Source organism: Aulostomus chinensis, chromosome 7, assembly GCF_037954235.1.
Source record: "Aulostomus chinensis isolate RoL2024-O1b breed Wild chromosome 7, RoL_Achi_v1.0, whole genome shotgun sequence".
Classification (NCBI taxonomy): domain Eukaryota; kingdom Metazoa; phylum Chordata; class Actinopteri; order Syngnathiformes; family Aulostomidae; genus Aulostomus; species Aulostomus chinensis.
In genome coordinates this window covers 21,849,638-21,869,628 of record NC_141326.1, presented here as the reverse complement: position 1 = coordinate 21,869,628, position 19,991 = coordinate 21,849,638, and the positions used below count along the sequence as shown (strand labels likewise).

Sequence of the window (19,991 nt, the reverse complement as noted above, 5' to 3'; positions counted from 1 at the left end):
ACTGGCACATTTACATAAATGTTAATTCATGTGTGTTGTCCTGAAAAATAAATGAAAAGAAATGGAGAAAAAAAAGTATTGTCTGTGTGAAACTCGGGGGTGTATTTTTTTTATTTTGAAAGCAACTTTTCTCTTAAGAAATACTAAGTTACTGACATTGTTTGTGCAACAAACAAACAAACAAACAAAAAAACTGTACTAAACTCCTCGAACTACCCTTTACTCTTCTCTGCCACTAAAAAATCATCCAGGTAATATTAGTATTGGTATATATAATACAGTATAAGCTTCCAGAATATTTGTGATGTCACAAATCCTGCTTGTAAGATAACGTCACACTCATATTTTCAATTAGACAAAATGGGAAAGAAAACACCCTTTTATCTTCAAACTTCTACACATGACAATGGAGCTAAAAATGATAGATAGATAGATAGATAGATAGATAGATAGATAGATAGATAGATAGATAGATAGATAGATAGATAGATAGATAGATAGATTGATTGATTGATTGATAGATAGATGTTTTCAAAGGTAGCTTGCGAGATTTAGCCCTTTATGTGGTATGTGACAGCACGTGAACGCAGCAGTGGTCTGATCTGTGTTAGCTCGTTAGCTTGGCTCTTCCGGTACCGCTGCTATGAGTTGAGCAGGACTGAAGGTAACGACGAATATTGATTCACAACTTTTGTCTGCCATGTTGAGCTGGAGCGGGCGTTACAGGGCTGTATTCCCGGTGCCTTAAGGGTCTGACAGTTGGTCGAGAGTGTTGTATTAGTCATTAATAGGTTTATCAGCTGTTCACTCGCTTAGTTAGCTAACAATTGAAGCTAACCCACTTCATGAAATATACAGTAAAGTTAGCCACTTTTAACAAAGCTGTTATCAAGTGCAAAAATGATGCACAGGACGCCTCATGAAGTGGGGAGAGTTTAAAGTCTTGACGTTCTGTAAGGATTCGTAACAGTGCTTGCTATTTCCTTTATTCCTGTTACTGGAAGTGGCAGCTGTTAGCTGACCAAAGTATGCTACATGTAGCTAATGGTAAGCCCACAGGAAGGCAGCTGATAGACTTGTTAATTTTCACTGAAACAGGTTTACTATATCTGAGTTTTGATTCAGAAGACACGGGGAAAGTATCATAACTATTAAATAATAGGGTACAATATTTTTCCTGGAAACTGGTGTGCAGATATCAGCATCGGATGCATTGATTTTGAAATTAGCCAATTAAGTTCACTTTAACTTAATTGGCTAATTCATATTAAAGGAAAAATTCATACACCTGATGTTGGAAGGTGATGGCTTAGCAGTATAAGTGTAGGTATGTTTAGAACCAGCTGTCATGCTCTAGAAATCTTTTTCTGCTGCTGTGTAGACAATTTAATGTGATTTTCCAGCATCTTAGACATTCACAGAACATTAGGTAATTTTGACAGATATGAAAAATAGTGGCTGTTAAGATGGATCTTAATGTTGTGTCTACATGGACAAACAACATTTTCATTAATTTCACAATGAAATTGTATTTCTTGAGGAGTAAACTGATTCACTCTTTTGGGGTAATAGTTTGTTTTTTTTTTCTTAAATAATAAAGGGTGGGAGCAGCATGTCTCAGTGATAGAGTGGCCGTTTAGCAACCGAAGGGTTGCTGGTTCGATCCTCACTTCCCCTGGTGACCATGTCCAAGTATCCTTGAGCAAGATACTGAGCTCCTAATTGCTCCTGATGGCCCTGCGATGGACTGGACTGGATAAAGGGTGTGTCCAGTTCTGTTGTTGATCTCTTCTTGATGATTGGTCTTGTCACTTCCATCTGCAGTGCTGGGAATGCAGCCTCCTCTCCCACCTGAAGCAGTCAGAGAGCTGGTGTGCTCCTGCCTGCACAGAGACCCAATAGCAGCTGATCTCCGCTGCAGCCTGTTTGTTGCTGCTGCTCAGAACTACAAGAGAGACTCTTTGCTACGACCCTTCCCACCTAGATACATCAGTGGGGATACTAAAGACTTTGAAGAGCTGGTAAGATACAGAGACCGGCAGCTTCCTACTTCAAAAACAGAGAAGCAATTGGTAGGATCTATCCTGTCTGGCTCTGGGGAGGATGGCGAATAAACACGTTTTCCAAAAAGTTGACATGTTCCTTATATGTTGCAATCAAGTACTGTCTGTGACTGGAGCTTGGACTTATTCTGACATCAAGTGTTCCACTTTGCCAAGGGGACGAAATAGTGAAAGCATAAAGACAGCATGGCTCTATACAAGCTGACAGGGAGGATGAGACCTGCAGGCAGGTGTGACTCCTAATGGCTCAACATTGTGATACAAAAGCTTTCGACTTTGTTGTCTAGCTTGCAGACGTGACCTCTTTGCCTGGTGTGAGAGAACTGGTACGACTGCGACCTGGAGAAGGAGATCATCATCTGGCTCTAGCACACTGGATCCTCTCTTCAAAGAGCTTTGCTGTGAAGACGCTGCAGAAAGATGAGGTAGGTTATTGTAATTGCAAACACATGAACAAAAACATCTCATATTGCTGATGTTTTTCTGTGGTGTTCTGATCTCCTCCAGTACGCCAAACTTTGTGACTTGATGGAAAATGACGGCATTCCTACACCTGCGCCTGACTTCCTGTTTGAGGTGGAGTACTGCGACCAGATGAATGCGAGGTTTGAGAAGATGAGAGCAGGCCGAGATGTCTTCTATGCGTTCCACGGGAGCCGGCTGGAGAACTTTCACTCTATCGTTCACAATGGGCTGCACTGTCACCTCAACAAGGTCAGTGCTGCTACCACAGTGTCAGTTCTTCTGTGGCAATCACAAGGGGATTATGGAGAATACTAGTAATGTTCCCTCTTTTGTGTGTCCTGTACAGAACTCTGTGTTTGGAGAGGGAACCTACCTCACCAGTGACCTCAGCATGGCTGTCCTGTACAGTCCCCACAGTAGCGGTTGGAAGGAAAGCCTCCTAGGTCCGCTGCTCAGCTGTGTTGCTTTATGTGAAGTCATCGACCACCCAGATGTGAAGTGTCAGGTGAAGAGGAAAGGTGTGTTAACCATGTCAACACAGTCTTGTAACATTGATGTCAAAACTGCTGCACGTCAGAATCATTTATCTTCCATTGCAGATTCAGAAATCATTGACCGTCAGCGCTCCAGAGCAAAAAACAGCGAGGGAGGGGACGTACCTCAGAAATACTTTGTGGTCACCAACAATCAGCTGTTGCGAGTCAAGTATTTGCTTGTTTACTCACAGAGGAGACACCTGTCCAGGTAAGTCCCCTGCATCAGTTTGGACAAAGCAACGGAAATAAGCGTAAAGCTAAATTATATGAATCAAGAAACTCTAGTGACATGCTTAGAGTGTGACGTAAAGAAATTCACACAGTGCATACTCTTTTGAAGAATATAAGCTGTTTACATGGCCAATACTCCACTAATAACCACAATAAGTCACATAAATTTAGATCTCGTTTCTCTTAAATCGTGCCCACCAGTTTGTTTAGTTTGCTGTTGAGTATCTCTTGCTCTTGTCAGGTGCTGAATCAAATCAAGCCTTTTACTTGTGGTAGTACAAAGTGAATGTGTCTTGTCTGGTCCGTGTAGTTAGAGGCGTCTGTTTTTGGGTTTAATTCCAGGAATTCCCGCAGCTCCTCCTGGCTCCTCAGACACCATTTTGCTGTCATGATGATTCTCTACCTTCTGTTGCTCATATTCATTGGAGCCTTCAACTCCACCACCTTCGTGTCCTTCTGGAACAGACTGTTCAGGTGACAAGATATTGGACGTTCATCCATAGTGCCTTCCTCACCAGACCCCGATGAGAGACCTGAGCATGACTTATGCACCTTTTTTTTAATAAAGGGCTTTCCATCAATGGGCATTCAGCTCTTTATGTGTACAGTTATTCGAAGATAGCATGTAGTATCACATCCTGTTGTGTATTTTAATTATAAGGCTGCAATTCAATGTTTCTACTGTAAATTTCATGGTTTAGTAAACATCTTGTTTTGTCAATCCTCTGAGGTCACTTTTATTCACCAAAAGGTCAAGAAGAGAAATACATGAAAATTCATAACTCTTGTTTAAATGTAATAATTCTTCATTCTTGAGTTTGGTCCAGCAATCAGAACGTCTGTGTGGTTCTGCAGCTTCGCCCAGAACATGAATTGGTCATTGTGCATCATTAGTGTCCCTGCTGACTAGTGGCTCCTCTTCATCGCGTGTGTGTGTGTGTGTGCGTGTGTGTGTGTGCGCGTGTCAGTAGTGCTGTGCTACCGTCTAACTAATGGCTGGGGGTCATCCCTTTGATCTCTAGCCGGGTGTCCCCCTCCCTCACTGTTCCATCCGTGTCCCTCCCTCTGCACTCAGCGGAGGAGGACGAGGACTCACTGGACTACCACCAATCATTCTATCAGTAGCTTTGCTAGGACTGATGTTAACATGTTACATGAAGTTGCTTTGAGTCTAACTTGATGGTGTCAAATGTTTGTTTGACCAAGGAGGAATGTTTGAGGTGGTGGTCGTCATGCTGACACACAGCAGGTTTTATTAACTGGTTGGCATGACGGCCACTGAAATACCTCAATTATGACATAATCCTGATTGCTTTTATATCCCGACGGTAGTAAAGGAGGCGAGATGTAGATCCTCACAACATTCGTAGCATTTCTTACCTTTTTTTTTTTTTTTTTTTTTGACAGTAATAAAACGATAAATTGTTCATTTGAACTTGTCAGAATATTAATTTTAAAGGTTTGAGTTCTGCAGTTGACGGAATCTTGTGGAATACACGAATGTGTTAATTTATTTCTTTAGATTATAAAATTGGGTCCATGGATCAATGTATTTTCTTAAATATAAAATTAGGACCTAAATATATGTATCTTAGTGTAAAATGACCCATCGTTTCACCAAATGTTTTATCCTCTAAATGAATTTGTATTCATGAAAAATGGGTTATCTTATGTGCATATATATACACAGCTATGAACTCATGTTGTGTGTGTATATACAGTCTCCTATATGTATGTGTGTATGTATAGATACACATACACACATATACACGTGTGTGTGTGTATATATACATATATATATGTATATATACATATATATATGTGTATATATATATGTGTATATATATATGTGTATATATATATGTGTATATATATATGTGTATATATATATGTGTATATATATATGTGTATATATATATGTGTATATATATATGTGTATATACATATATATGTGTATATATATGTGTATATATATGTGTATATATATGTGTATATATATGTGTATATATATGTGTATATATACGTGTATATATACATGTGTATATATACATATGTATATGACATTCTCATCTACAGAAGAATCTATGAATGTACTAAAACATGTTTGTTTTTTTTACTGTCTAAGCATAAATGTGAAAACATTTATTACAGCTGGCATGCAGACAGTCCTTTGTTATCTGTTGTTTTTATCAGCTTAAAAAAGTGAGGATATATGGGATTGATAAGAGGCGGCCTGCTTTGATGACATCTTGTCCTTCTAGTAGTTACCTGATGTGCTGATTTGTACCTTCAGATAAAAAAAAAAGCAGGCAAGTTGATCCTTTTCTGTATTTTACCTGCTTTTTGCAGGGATAACTGATCAAAAATATCAAATATTAGGGTTGCAACATAACAGTTTTTTCAAGATTAAGCATTGAATCAATACACCCTGATAGTTGCATGTGAAGTGTATGTTAATGTTATGATTAGGAAAAAATAGGTAAACCTTGTCTTGACAGTCAGAGTGAATAATTGTATTGATTTATTCATAATTGGCTGCTCAAGACTGTCAACTTGGACACTTTCTAATTGATTTTTCTCATTTTGTTTCATTTCACATATAAACATGTCCAAGAGGGAGCTGCAAAATCATCCGCGCTGTCTTAGATACTGGATATTACCCAGACATGAACTCCTCCTCCCTGATGAACGCTTATAGAAGATGAAAGGAAACGCAGGCCTTTGTTTTAGTATTAAAGCTGCCACCATCTTGCGAAATCTCCCAGATAAAGTTCTCCTTCAGAAACAGAACAAATTGTCCATTGTTGGTCCAAGCTTTATTCCCTTTCTGTACAAGCTTCATTCATTACTGCTGCCTCATAAACTCTCTGTTATTGAGTAACCGTCAGCTGTGTGTGTGTGTGTGTGTGGGGGGGGGGGGTGACGACTCTAGACTTGTTACCTAGTGGTTGTGAACCAGAACTACTTCTATAATTTTGACTAATCAAATAGAAATGAGAGTTTATGGATTCCCCTACAATGACTTAACACGCAGTCAAAAGTTCTCTTTGGAAGACTGAAAAAATATTAAAAAGTAACAAAATTTTTCACCTGAGTTCAAGGTCCCCTGGAATTTGAAGACTACGGACCCTCCCTGACCTTTCCTCGAACGCAGGCCTGAACAGTGAACTAAAATATTATCAAATCTGCAGCAGTGGAGCCTCAACTGTGTCACAGTACGTCATTAGAAATTATGCAAATCGAGTTCTCCGGATATAAGGTCTTGTTTCGGCGTTCATATGGTCATTGAAAACCTGGAAAAGTCAAGGAATTTGATTTGTTTTTATTGCATGGAAATTGTCCTCACAAATAGCTGCATTATTCAGATTATTTGTGGTTCCATTAATATCGATTTTGGCTAAAATCGTTTTACTTCTATGTGTGGTAATGTGATAGCAAACCTCAGCTTGCCTCTCATTGTAGTTGAAGGTACTCGGGTCAGTTTTCTCAAGGATTACTTTGTGTTCATTTCCATGTAAACGCATGATTTAGAGAATATATATAACCATGAATATTTTTTGGTAAACAATTGTATGAACCCTGCTGTTTGATGTAGACCAAAGCAAAAAAAAAAAAAAAAAAAAAAGGCATCCTTTTTTTTCTTCCTTTCTTTTGCTAATTTCCCCACTGAGGGACAAATAAAGGTTTATCTTATTTTCAGTTATAATGAAATGCACAAATATATAAATAATATAGATACTTATGTGGATTTTTAATGTTGTTATTTCTGTTAAATTGTTCATGGAGATCCTGATAAATTACTGGGGTGGCGGGGGTCTGTAGTGCTTGTGTGCGATGACCATTTAACGATGAAGATCTTTAGTGACTTCATAAGGTTGAAGTTTTTCGAGGAATATCCCATCATCCTCTTCTCAACAGGTGAACACAACACTTGTTCCAAGAGTTCCAGCGAGGACGTTTCCTTGCTGAAGATCATCTGTCAAATCTTTAAATCTTGCAAAAACAGCCATGACTTTCACATATTAGCAACATGCTAACATACAGTACACGATAAAGCTGATCAGTTTCGCAGCGGTACATAGATTTCTGTGTCTTTCGTTATTGGGTAAACTGAGAATTTCTTTTCCCATTCACTTTCATAGAATCCAATACACGAAGACTTTATTTCATATGCTTTCACATTCGTATTCATGTTTACAACCCGTACGGAGCATTATTGTTGGATTGACTACTTTACACAAAGTTGAGAAATAGCTGCCTTTTTCATTTTGCTACATAAGCCACATATTTCTTCTCAGGAATAATCGCTTAGAGGGGGGGTGGTGGACAGGCGGGAACAAAACACAGAAGATGCCCCTCAGGATGATTCTGTAGAGAGAAGAAGACGGTGACGTTCATGTAGTACAGCATAGTGAAGAAATACAGGTCCACCCACCTGTAGGTTCTGGTTGCATACTGGGTTATGAGTCGCTAGCAGACGACTGTGCACACATTTTCCAAAGCGCTGCAGACAGGATTGGTCCGAGGGGTTGCAGGTCTGAGGGCATGCTGGGGGTCTCAGCAGCAGACAGCTTGAACAGGAGGTGTGCTGGCAGGAGCCCTGGCACGCTCTCTTGTCCAGAGACACAAACCTGCAGAGCACACGTTCAGATGCCTGGTTAAAACACAACACGAAGACATATGGCGGATGTGTAGATTCAGTCACCTGGCTGAGCAGATTGCCGAGGGGTTGGCCTGACAGTAGTCCCTGGTGCATTCTGGGTAACAGCTCTCCGGATCCAGGGGCTCGATCACTGTGCGAAAAAACAATCATTAAAACGTCAAAAGTAATATTTACATATTTACCCGAACAGATGGAATAGTCTAATCTCAGACAACAACTGATAGTCTTGTCAGCATGCAACGATAAGAGGTGTAATTGTAGCTTAACAGTTAGCAGACACCTTTGAATCAAAGGAAGCCTTGACACTGCTATCAGCCTTCACAGCTCGTAAACTACACTCATCCCCTTGCCTACATACACGGACGGAAGGTCCATTTACTGCATTTGGATGAGTGTTTGTATGAGTTTTTAACGAAATTTAAAACCTCAACTCTTCAACGGGGATTTTTTTTTTTTACCTCTTTCTCGACTTTATCACAGCTATTATTTTTTTTTAAAAATCTTGATTTATTCAGGAGTTTGTTTTTTCATGAATGCACTAATCTCATATTGACCAGTTACTTTTTAGAATTATTACATAGAATTAGAAATATTTCTACAGTTTATGCATTAAAATATGATGCATTTAAATTGGTTAAAATGCCTGAAATGAATATATTCCACTCGACCATTAAAGCACAGCTTGTATGGAAGAGCATCGGTAATGAATATCAGTATATCAGCACTTTAATTTGAGTAACACTTTGCAGGTTTTAACTTACATTTGTTTTAAAGCCTCTTTAGCATTTTAGTCAACTAAAATTATTTGCAAATGTGTTTTATGAGTAAAATGAATTGAATTCTTAACCCGTAAGAGTATGTTTAATTGTTATTTTGACTTAATGAATATTTATTGCACCTCTGATTACTTATATCAGGGTTCCTTACTTGTATTTTGGTCTATGTTGATTTTTGCAACTGTACATCTCAGATATTGTTTTTAAAATTAAGAAATCTCAGGCACGTATTGGTAATAAAAGACAGAATTTTTTCTGAGGGAAGGAACTGTTGCCCACCTGCTCTGCAGACTCCTCTGCGCTCTGAGGTGGGATTATCAGCTGCTGCGTCCTGGTAAACACACACCAGTCCCTCATCACAGGTCCCTAGATAGTCCCACGTCCCCCCGCAGGTCTCCCCATCTGTTCTGGCACACATTGGGCAGCAGCCACACACACCAGTGGTGATGCCTCCTTTACACTGGAGCTTCAGCGTCCGTCTGGTAGGGCAGTGTACCTGCTCGCAGGGTGGGCAGTGAAGGGCCTGAAGCTCCACGGCTGCTCCAGAGGGTGAATCCTCTGACCCCAACACCCCCACCGCTGCACTCAGAACCAACAGCATCCACATAGTTGAGATGATCCTCCTCAAGTCACTGGGGTGGGAGCACCTGTCAGCACCTTTTATACATGTCAGCCCCCAGGATAACACCACCTCCACCCCCACCAGCAGCCAATAGATGAGGGCAGGGGGGTCCAAATACACACACTCAACTATCCCCACCTCTTATCTTTACACTATCAACATTTTGTTTTGAAATAATTCTTCCTGCTGAGAACCGTCAGATAAGTCTGGAGGTAGAAAGACTGGCCCCCTTTGTATTTGGAGTCATGTGACCTGCAGAGGGGCAATTCAGTGTGCACCAACAATCAGGTAATGACCTATATTCCCAGGAGAACAAAAAGATCCGGACATCAGCAGGTTATATGATCAAAGACATCTAGGAGGCAAAATACCTGGATAAACACACCGACTATGATCCGACAAGAAGGTCACCAGATGTTTGTCAGGCAACACTGGATCTGTCAGTCGTTAGATTCACTTTTGTCTGACTTTTTCACTAAAAGGGAAACATCAGAGGAGTGCAGTCAAGTGTTTCTCATCTAACAGCTTTTCATTTTGGCTGGTCTTTTTACAATTTCTATAGTAGTTTAGATGAAATAGCTGCATTACAATGCTGCAACATAAAGTGACAGTACTTATTAGGTGTATTACAGTACTGTTTACTGCTCCGCAAACATGAAACATCTTCTTATACTTTATCACCACTCACTGGCAGGAAGAAGGTGAGTTTGAAATCACTATGTTTTTAAAAGGAAATACTTTTTTTTTTTAATTGTTGCAGTTTTACTCCTTCAGTCTCCATCTATTTTCTACTGCTTATCCTGTTAAGGGTTGCGGGGGGGCTGGAGCCTATCCCAACTGCCTTCAGGTGAGAGGCTGTGACCTGTTCACCCTGGACAGGTCACCAGTCCATCACAGGGCCAACACATAGAGACAGACAACCATTCACACTCACAGTCACACCTACGGTCAATTTAGAGTATCAATCAGCCTCGTCCCCTCTTGGTGTCTTTGGACTGTGGGAGGAAGCTGGAGTACTAGAGAGAACCCACACAGGAACAGGGAGAACATGGAGACTCCACACAGAAAGATCCTGTGCCTCAAACCCGGAACCTTCTTGCTGTGTGGCGACAGTGCTAACAACTGCACCACCGTGCCGCCCTCTTCTTTAATTTATTCTTTTTAAAGTATAATTCAATCAATTGTTTTCTATGATAACTTTGAAACTGATTTACAGCGAAATAAAACATGTATTTATGTGTGCTATATTCATCATTTTAATTGCCTAGTTCATCTTTTTTTAATCAGTTTTATGCATATTTAAACTACTGCCACTTCAGTATGAATTAGTCCCTTAATCTGGTGCATGGTAGGAATTCACTCTATCAATATTTGGTAAAATAATAGTGGGCTTTTATTTGAATCTGTAATCAAGACTCCTCCCCTTAGAACATGTTTCAATTCTGATTATAAAACTGATTCTGAAGCTCACAGACTCTCGAGATTAAATACATTACAAACTCCAAGTAACCAAATTTATCAGCTATGCTCCTCAAATAAGACAAGCGATTAAAAGATGTTGCACTTCAATTAGTAGGAAGCTTTGAGTCATATAAAAATTGATTTATTTTCAAGGAAACCATTGAGTAACACTGAATACAACAGGAGTGATCATTCAATAGTCAATCTTATGACTCCTACATCATAAAGTTCCCACGTACAAGACGTTTTGGAAAGAGTTTTCAAAGCAATCATGATGGCAATTTGCTGGTGCTACAATTTATCATCTTTTTTTAAACCCCACATAACAAATTGAGGCGATACACACCTGTGTAGAAAAGTGACAAGATTTTACATCAACTTACAAAGGGCTGGATGTCAAAGTGCAAGATGCCAGAACCCCGTTCTGCCCGGCCCGCCCCTCAAAGAGGACGATCAAGGTTTTCAAAATGGGGTCTCAAATACAAATCTCCAAAATTATGAATCGGCCATTATGGCTTTGTATTCAGTTAGAACCTATTCTAGCTTACATTACATAGCTTCAAAATATCATTTCAGAAACATTTTTCTCCCAAAGATACATTTTAAAACTGCACCTTATTACAGACAACTGCATGTAATGGGGTAAAGCATCACAGGAATAATGCAGGCATACGACAGAGACGAAGCTGTTCGTCAACAACTTCAAACATAACACACTAACATGTTGTTTTCAAAAAGCAACAGAATCAAAGAATACATACTAAAATCTGAAAATAAAATGACTTAAAACCTCGGAGAGAAAAAAAAAGTTATGTACATATATTTACAAGTAACAAGAGTGAATCTTATACAGGTTTGACTGGCCGTTCAGGCTCAGGCTGAAGCCCACGAGGTCCACATAATCCAACACTGCATAACATTCAGTTTTGTCAATCCAAAATGGTTGTTAAAAGACATAAAATACCTTCTTGGAGGCCGTCGTCAACGTTGCACTTTAAAAAAGTGGATGAGGAACCTGATGCAGCGAGCAGGTCTGTTTGTTCCGAGTCTTGTGTGTGTGTGTGTGTGTGTGTGTGTGTGTGTGTGTGTGTGTGTGTGTGTGTGTGTACATAAAAACATCCAGGGCTTTTCGCTTAACATAGATTTAAATTTTCTTTTTTTTTTTTTTGCATGATTTTAAAAAACATTAATAATGGCAATGTTGTGTTTGCAAAGATCCTTCTAGGTGGTTGGTATTTTTCCAATGTTGATACGATTTTAAGTGAAAGGTCACGAGGAGGTTATCAATCTGGAGGCAAGAGGTCGTGCAAGCGAAATCGTTCTCGGATGTGCGGTCGGACATCTTCATTCTGAGATTTAAAAGAAAAGCTACAATTATTCAAACTGATTCCTGCCCCCAAAATCTGTCTGTGAGCAAAAGTTTTCAGTCTAAACACATACCAGCTCCACAAGCTTCTCGAGGAAAGGAACAAGCTTCAGAAGCTCGTTGTCGTTTCTGTCCACGAACCAGCTCTCGATGGGGATTCCATTGGACAGCTGAAGATGAGACGAGAGATGCACGTGAAGAAGAAACCATCGCAGACACATTGGTGCGGGTGTTTTCTCTCCCTTTCTTTTACCTGATAGGCAAAGGCTTGGGGCGAGTTGTCAATTATTATCGTCTTGGAAAGATCCCGCCCAAGAATATTGAGGTCTTTTATGTAATTTCCTTGAACACATACGCAGTGCTCACGGAAGAGCCGGTGCCTGAAAATTACACAAACACAGGTTACACATGTATTGCTACATCTGGCCTGGCATAAATGTGAGAGGAATAGCAGGGAACTAAGTGTGTGTGTGTGTGTGTGTGTTGGACTGAGGAAACATAATCCACTAAAACAGCAGCAGTTACAGCATTTTACCTTTGCTCCATCGATCATGACAAACCTGATGGAATCCTTTACCAAGGCTCCATTTAGACCCGACATGAACACGCATCCCTACTGACTCATGTGTGTCGATCATTTGCAAGATCAAATACGTAGTTGTTTCTACCCAGCAGCAGCAGCACCAGCATATTACTGGCTGTTTGCCTCCTTTGATGGTTTCCAACAGGGGGGGGGGGGTTTCCCTCACTAATAGCAGGAATAACCCATTTACTGAGGAAGGTGAGTAGCATGTCTGGTCAAAACTATTTTTTAATCTTACAGCGATGAGAGATGTGAACTGATGGCTGAGCTGGATTGGCTTTTTTAATAAAGAGAAAGCCCGGCACAGTTGTGACTTCATGAGCTCGTTTCAAACAAAACCCCCCAAAAGCAGCACCTAACTGGTGAGATGCACCCATGTGTTATGTGTGCTGACACTTGAAAATTAAATAGAAAGGAAGAAAGTGAAACACTACAGAATATTCCTTGTCAAGTGCCAGGCAAACTAAATCACCTATCAGCCCCCCCCCCCCCCCAATCCACCAGGAACAGCAGCGATGAACAATGAACAGATGTTTCACTGACCTGACCAACTGCTTTTTAGGGTCCAAGATGTTGAGCAACTTGTCAGCATAGACTTTCTTTGAAGCCGTGAAGAGGATGATCTAAAATGTAAAAGAACAATCGGAACAACTGGAGCAACACAAACACGTAGTCGACCGAGGTAAAGACTGACTGGAGTCACTGGTGAGAAAACGCATCTTACCTCATACATCTGAGACATACGCTCAAGAAACTCTCGGAAAAAGGGCCTCAACCGTACATACACCTACATTAAAAACAGAGAAAATTCAACCACCGCGTTACAATGGAAGACGTTAAAGCAGAAGACATTTGAGAGTGGTTACCTGGTATATTACATCTTGGAAGAGGACGGGGAATGTCAGAGCTGCATCCTCTAGCTCATTCAAGCTGCAGTGAACCAGAGTTTCATCCTGGAAGCAGAAAGAGAAGAAAACACCCATGAAAATTTCATACTATTCATTTTCAATTCTAGACACTGTACAGCTCTTCCAGTACTTACTAGATCCAGGACGAGAGAAAACTCTGGCGTGCTGCGTGTTTTCAAAGGTAATGCTGGTTTGCGTGTCAGCTGCTCTTCTGTCAGTGGCGGCACGTGCTTGATGAAGAAGTACCTTGAGGACAAGAGGCCAGAAAAACACTTCATTTAACAAAAAAAGAACTGTTTCAGGGTGTAACAGTTGTAGTGTATGGGATTCTCAATGAAGAGGGAGCAACAAGTAAATTTTAACCTTTTCATGGCTGAAAGATGCATTTGCAAACATACAAAGATCAACAGAACACTAACACATGTCTAGTGCCTTCATGCTGCCTGTCCCATCAGCAACATCTTGAGCCTGATACATAAACACCGCTTTATATAGAAGACACTGACTGAAAGCTGTGTTTTTATTGCCATCTAGTGGTGAGAAGGTTGAAATTGCAGCAAGATCAGAACACCCACACGCAATGTCACCTTGGATGGATTCTAAGGCAGAATCAGACACTTCTGATTGCCTGTGTTTTCAAAAATGCAGAGCTATAACTTTGTACCCAGAAAAAACCCACAGCAGCAACATTTCATGGCCAGAGGACATTTAAGATACACGTTTGCGATACCTGCCTGTTAGATCGATTACAATAAACACACAAAACAACAGAGGGGAGTGACAAGAGTAACATTCATCAAAGGTGGACGGGACGTTGCTCTATGTCTTATTCACCTTGATCCCTTGGCAACCAAGGTGCCTCACATTTATTCAAGTCTCAGTTTACTTTGACTTTATTTTACACAACAGCTCCCATACAAATGCCTTTGCCTGTTATGTGGTGGATTTACTTACGGGTCAAAAACCTCCCAGTCCTCGTCGTATGATGTTTCTGCCGGCACTGTGGGTAATGTGTGTGGGTAACTGCCATCTGGCATACAACCAGGAGCTAATGGAGACAGAGATGAAAAAATTATAATTTTCAAGAATAATCATCCTTTCTTTGACTCCACCTTCAAATGCAGAGAGACAGAAAATAAAAGGCAGAGGGATTCAGTAACTTCATTCGCAACAAATGTCCACAGATATGATTTAACTCCTGGTTAAGACGCACTTATTAAGCGGAGAATCAGTCCACACACTGGTGAATAATCAGGCAGATTTGGGGGTCAATTCTCCCTCTCATGACATTTGGGTGTGTTCGTGTTTTAAGGCTGGTTGGAACCAAGTAACTGTCAAAAATGATTCTAAAATGTTTTCCAGCCAGAATCTGAATGCCAACTGGATCAGAGCCGCCATGATTTAAAGGAACAGTGAAGGAATAGTGAAGAAATCCCCAATCATCCATTACAAGTGAAAGAAATGGAAAATCCAAAACAAGACCAGATGGATTCATAAATGTATCAACTTCAAAACAAAACACAAGCTTCCATCTCCAGCAGCAATCTCGTCATTTCTTAGGTGTTTGGTAACAAATGTAGTTTGGAGACCAGACAGACTGTTCATGGCTTTTCACTGATGAATGCTCTTAGTGAGTAAACCATTCAACTTCAGAGAACTCCTCTTTGCGGAAGTGAACTCGGCACAAGCTGGCCTCTGCATATACCATCCAGAAATGTTCCTCCGAATGAAAATCTCGGTAGCTAACCAATGCCGTGACATCTATCAGCCAGTGTCAGGAGACATGATCAGACGTTTCCAAGGATGAAACAAGGAAGAGGTGTTCTACCTGTTAATGGGGGCATGTCGGTCTCAGTGACGATCTCCCCCTCCTCTATGGTTGTGTCAGAGCTGATCTGCAGCCTCTGTGGAGTCATCGGGCCGGTGTAACATGGAGTGATGCCCTCTGTGGATGTAAGAGTGCTGCTTGGCATTTCTTCTGCTGGCTCAATGTCTAGTTGCTTCATGATCTCCTCCGCCTCCATCGCTTGGCCGGGAGAGTCTGAGCCAGGAGTGGCTAAATGACGGTCACGAGTAAAATAGTAGTAATGAGTATATCAAAACTTCCCTTAATCATTATTATTTTCAGCTACTGAATGTGTAAGGAGTCTGTTTTAATGTACCAGTTTTGGTTGCTGGTGAGAAAAAGTTGAAGACTGGAGAGAAGATGGTTCCGAGCAGGGTGGTGCGTGGTGGACTGTTGGCTGCATCGGTGGGAGCTTCTAGTTTACCGTTTTGTTTTATGGGTTTACTGATGCAAGTCATTGTGTCTGAGAGAGGACAACGACAACAAACCTTGTGTGAAAACGCACTGTCACAGACACAAACTCATAATTATTACATTCATCAGTATCCACTGGTAGTATTTAATGAACGTGTTTGAGACAATGATACATTTCTTGTAGGTTCATGCAGAATAAGCGGTACCTTTATTTGGACTTTTGGGGCATCCTCGGGAGACGGTTTTGTGGGAAAGGCCTCTAGTCTGTGGTGTTGAAGTAATAAGTTCGCTTTCAGATTTACAATCAACACGACTCCTTTTGGCAGGGATGTCCTGCTCCACCTGCAAAATTTAAAAACAGGGAATATCGTGATACTACTCACACAATTTCAGCTTGTCAGTGGATTGGTCCTCTATGAATTTGTGTTTTTTTTTTTTTTTTTTTAAGTTAAAAAATAAAGAAAAGGGGTAGTGGGGTCAAGGTACTATCTGATCTCAATCCACATTTAAGCAGACATGTACATAAACAACTGTTAGATGTCACCAAAAATATCCCAAACCATGTATACTTGAGGGTAGGAGGAGCCAATATGTTGTGATTATATCACTGACAGCCACTAAAATAATTCATTCAATACACAGTAGATGATAATTGATTTGAACTTTTGTCTTTGCATGTTCCACCTTGCGCTGCTGCGGCTGTGTGTCGATATTACATCAGTATATTCAGACGTGATTGTGTAACAAAAATGTCACAAGGTCCCACATAGTAGGATTCCTTTGTTTGGTGACATAATTCAAGTGACTCAACCACTTCGCCAAACATGGAATCAATTATTTGCTTATCAGAGAAAAGCAGATCATTTGAATCAGTTATAGAAATTGTCGACCAGCCGCCCACCTTGACAGCATTTCCACGGATGAATTTCTTTATAGTGGACAACAGGCCGGTTTCATTCTTCTGCATTTTGCCTCGACCTCTCACTGGGGATGGTTCCACCTCACAGTGTTTCCGTTTGGCCTGTGGTGTGAGGGTTCGACGGCCCAAGTTTGGCTGCTGAGGAGCTTTACGCACTCTCAGCTTCATGGTGCTCTGACGTCACATAGAAGAATCTGATGAGGGGAAAAGCACAACAAGGTTCAATTAATATATTTTTATACTTGACCAGACACTCAGCGGAGTGTGAAGTAACGCAGTAATTATGAAGTCAGAGAGGTTAAACTCCTTGAAGACAGAGGAGGCTGCAGAATCGGGAAATGATTTACTCTGAGTTCATTACAACAAGCGACACAGGTGTGACTGTGAGGAAGCCTCTGTAATCTAAATTGTGTGAGGTGTTTGGATCTTGATCTTTATGCTATGCTAATACGCTAGGAAAAATGTAGTAGTCTTCTCTTGCAGAAGGCGACCACTGGTCATTCAGTGGTTAGTGGCAAGTGACAAAACTCTCCAGGTTTTTCAAATTCACTTCTAAAAATAAAGAACATGTCAAACCTGCATATGTACAGAAATTGTATAACGAGCTGAACTCTCTGACCAAAAAGTATCCGCCCTGCTGATATCTTACAACTGTGTCGGCAGACGGCTGAAATTTACATATTATGACATTTTAAGTAGAAAAAAAGTTTATATGATAGCCACATTTGGAGCAAAAACTAACAATGCTCTTTATTCATTTATTTACAATAAATGAAAACAGAGGAAAGATGAGAGCAAAGCAGAGGTTTAAGCAGAACTGTCAGACTGATACTTCTATTTTCAAAAATCAATATCAGCTGCTAAAAAAATACATGCTAATATCATCTATGTCCAATCCTCGATTGAAGTGTGTAATGTTTTGATATTTGGGTGTTTACAAATTCAGATCAACATGTGTATTTTTTTTCCACAAAAATGAAAAATACCAACAAAAAATAATTGTATGAAAATTGCGTTTGACTACCCAAGAAATACACTGTTTATTTCCAAATAACATAAAATATAACACTGGCAGTTTTATATGTTTAAAAGACAGAAATTGCAGGGACCGGCTTTGTTTAATTATGAATTGCATCATTTTTGCCTTACATGACAATAAAATGTATTGACACTGTCGGTTTCAGTTGAGAGACTTTATTCTTTTAAATCAATCAATCACTTTTGGATTTAAATCACAAAACTAGTGTGATACCTGTGTTAAATAATAATAATAATAATAATAATAATAATAATAATAATAATAATAAGGTCTTCGCCTGAAGTACCTTCAGGCTTAGGCCCTAATAATAATAATAATAATAATAATAATAATAATAATAATAATAATAATAATAATAACAACAACAACAACAACAATAATAAAACAGTTCCTCGCATTGTTATCGAAGTCAGTGAAACGAATCCAGCGGCATGATTAGCTCACGAGTACGATTCCGCTCATGTTCCACCTTTGGCTACAGAGCAAGATTAAGTTACATAGTAAGTCAAAAGCAGACGTTCAGTCATTTAAATCCGATACATCTCAGCCAGTGGTGTGTGAGACGGACACATGCAGAAGCTCGTTGTAGTTTTTTTTCGAGTGTTTATTGCATTACTAGTCGGTACAGTAGGAACGGACAGGCTTCATCAACGCCAACGACGTCAGCTATCATTAACGTTAGCCGGCCAGCTGCTGGAATCCAGCTAACCACACAAACCGCCGCTGCTCTGACGCTGATACCTAACAGCAAGACGAGACTGTGACGACGGCTGACATTTTATTGCTTTGTGTTATTTGCCATCAACAGAATTATTCCTAACGTAAAACCAGGATGCCGTCAATGGGCTCCCCGCTGCTAACAGCAGTCGCCACATTTCGCTTCCAGGCTAACAAAAACGCCAGTGGCAGCAAAAGCAAGGCCGTGACATTATTCACTCCTGTCTCCACGACGCGACCTATGTGTGTGTGCGTGTGTGTACCAGCTAAAACGTTTATCCGACAGCCGAACTGTCCGCCAACTCGTCCGTAGAACAGCAACATTTCAGCCAGCTATGTTCTGGCTAGCGCGTCATTTTGTTCACTTCCATTACTATTTTCAGCCATTAGACTACGCCCCCTTCGCTGGCTAACCGCTAGCTAGTAGCAGGCAGTCCATCGGGGGGACAAACATTTTTTTGTTTACATGTTGACGTCGTTCACTACTCACCGATTATCAAGGAAGCTCTTCGAAACTTGCCGCAGCGTTGTTGTGGGCTCCCCGCCGCGACGGCTACCGACAGAGGTCGGGCCGTGCTCGTTGCTGCCAGCTGTGTATGTGTGTGTCGCTCGGTAGCTAGTCACAGATCAACCATGTCTGTGGACGCCATTTCCCGCCTCCTCATCACAAACATAACGCTGGTGGTGCGCAGGAGACTGCGACACACGCGCAGAGGAACCAACGTGGCGGAGCGCGAGTCATCAGGAACAAGCGTGTTTGCGCAGCTGGAGCTGGACGGAGGCGCACTACCAGACCGCTACTGGGACTGGATCCCCCGCTGGTATTGTTGTGGTGGAAGGAAAATCTCTATTCTAAAGGCTGCAAGTATGGACCATAGAAACAGTATTTCTTTTTAAATTCACAACAGCATTTGGATTGACATTTGTAGATAATTTTTTAGTTTATAAAGTTTTAAACAAGCAAACCAGTCCCCCCCCCACACACACACACACACACAAAACGACATTACTGTGTGAAAAAAGCCTTTCAGAGGATACAAAAGTGGCACAACACATTCACCTTCATTCAAACACAGTACCAACCATGAGAGTGTCTAACACAGGGCAGTGCAAACTTTCTTCCTTGGATGGCCAAAAAAGTGTGAGCGTCTTTTGCATGTATACCACCATCTCTGCCTCCAATTTTTTTCTCTGCAGCCTGATCAAATTATACAAAAGTCTGAAATATTTAAACATTTTAACCTCATAAAAGAAGCTTTGTGACTATATATATATATATGTATATATATATATATTTAATGTGTATATATATTATATATATTTTATATATATACATTTTATATATATATATACATGCAAAGAAGATGAATCAATGCGTTGGA

At 40.5% G+C, this 19,991-nt stretch overlaps 3 protein-coding genes across 6 annotated transcripts; 1 reads left to right on the top strand and 2 right to left on the bottom strand.

Annotated features, from left to right (window-relative positions):
• Window positions 1-532: 532 nt before the first annotated feature.
• parp16 (poly (ADP-ribose) polymerase family, member 16) lies at window positions 533-4,016 on the top strand. Of its 3 annotated transcripts, none has more exons than XM_086207833.1 (7): window positions 533-664; window positions 1,825-2,021; window positions 2,351-2,488; window positions 2,571-2,777; window positions 2,875-3,046; window positions 3,128-3,272; window positions 3,638-4,016. In XM_086207833.1, exons 1-7 carry the CDS (start codon window positions 562-564, stop codon window positions 3,771-3,773), a joined length of 1,098 nt encoding a protein of 365 aa, XP_086063959.1. In that variant the 5' UTR covers window positions 533-561; the 3' UTR covers window positions 3,774-4,016. The 3 variants fall into 3 exon arrangements, with proteins under 3 accessions (XP_086063959.1, XP_086063960.1, XP_086063961.1); XM_086207834.1 differs by lacking the exon at window positions 533-664 and adding an exon at window positions 726-1,047; XM_086207835.1 differs by lacking the exon at window positions 533-664 and adding an exon at window positions 1,407-1,429.
• A 2,933-nt stretch (window positions 4,017-6,949) lies between these two features.
• LOC147259063 (insulin-like growth factor-binding protein 4) lies at window positions 6,950-9,341 on the bottom strand. Its single transcript, XM_086207832.1, has 4 exons — window positions 9,014-9,341; window positions 8,001-8,088; window positions 7,731-7,926; window positions 6,950-7,663 (listed from the first exon to the last, which is right to left on the bottom strand). Exons 1-4 carry the CDS (start codon window positions 9,339-9,341, stop codon window positions 7,604-7,606), a joined length of 672 nt encoding a protein of 223 aa, XP_086063958.1. The 3' UTR covers window positions 6,950-7,603.
• A 2,521-nt stretch (window positions 9,342-11,862) lies between these two features.
• Window positions 11,863-19,366, bottom strand: ctdspl2a (CTD (carboxy-terminal domain, RNA polymerase II, polypeptide A) small phosphatase like 2a). 2 transcript variants are annotated; one of them, XM_086207830.1, is made up of 13 exons: window positions 19,100-19,366; window positions 16,836-17,047; window positions 16,141-16,276; window positions 15,837-15,983; window positions 15,503-15,730; window positions 14,629-14,722; window positions 13,809-13,920; window positions 13,633-13,719; window positions 13,491-13,553; window positions 13,310-13,389; window positions 12,437-12,563; window positions 12,258-12,353; window positions 11,863-12,166 (listed from the first exon to the last, which is right to left on the bottom strand). In XM_086207830.1, the coding sequence occupies exons 2-13, from the start codon at window positions 17,019-17,021 to the stop codon at window positions 12,101-12,103; spliced, it is 1,422 nt and encodes a 473-aa protein (XP_086063956.1). In that variant the 5' UTR covers window positions 17,022-17,047; window positions 19,100-19,366; the 3' UTR covers window positions 11,863-12,100. The 2 variants fall into 2 exon arrangements, with proteins under 2 accessions (XP_086063956.1, XP_086063957.1); XM_086207831.1 differs by lacking the exon at window positions 19,100-19,366 and adding an exon at window positions 18,873-19,012.
• Between the last annotated feature and the right edge of the window lie 625 nt (window positions 19,367-19,991).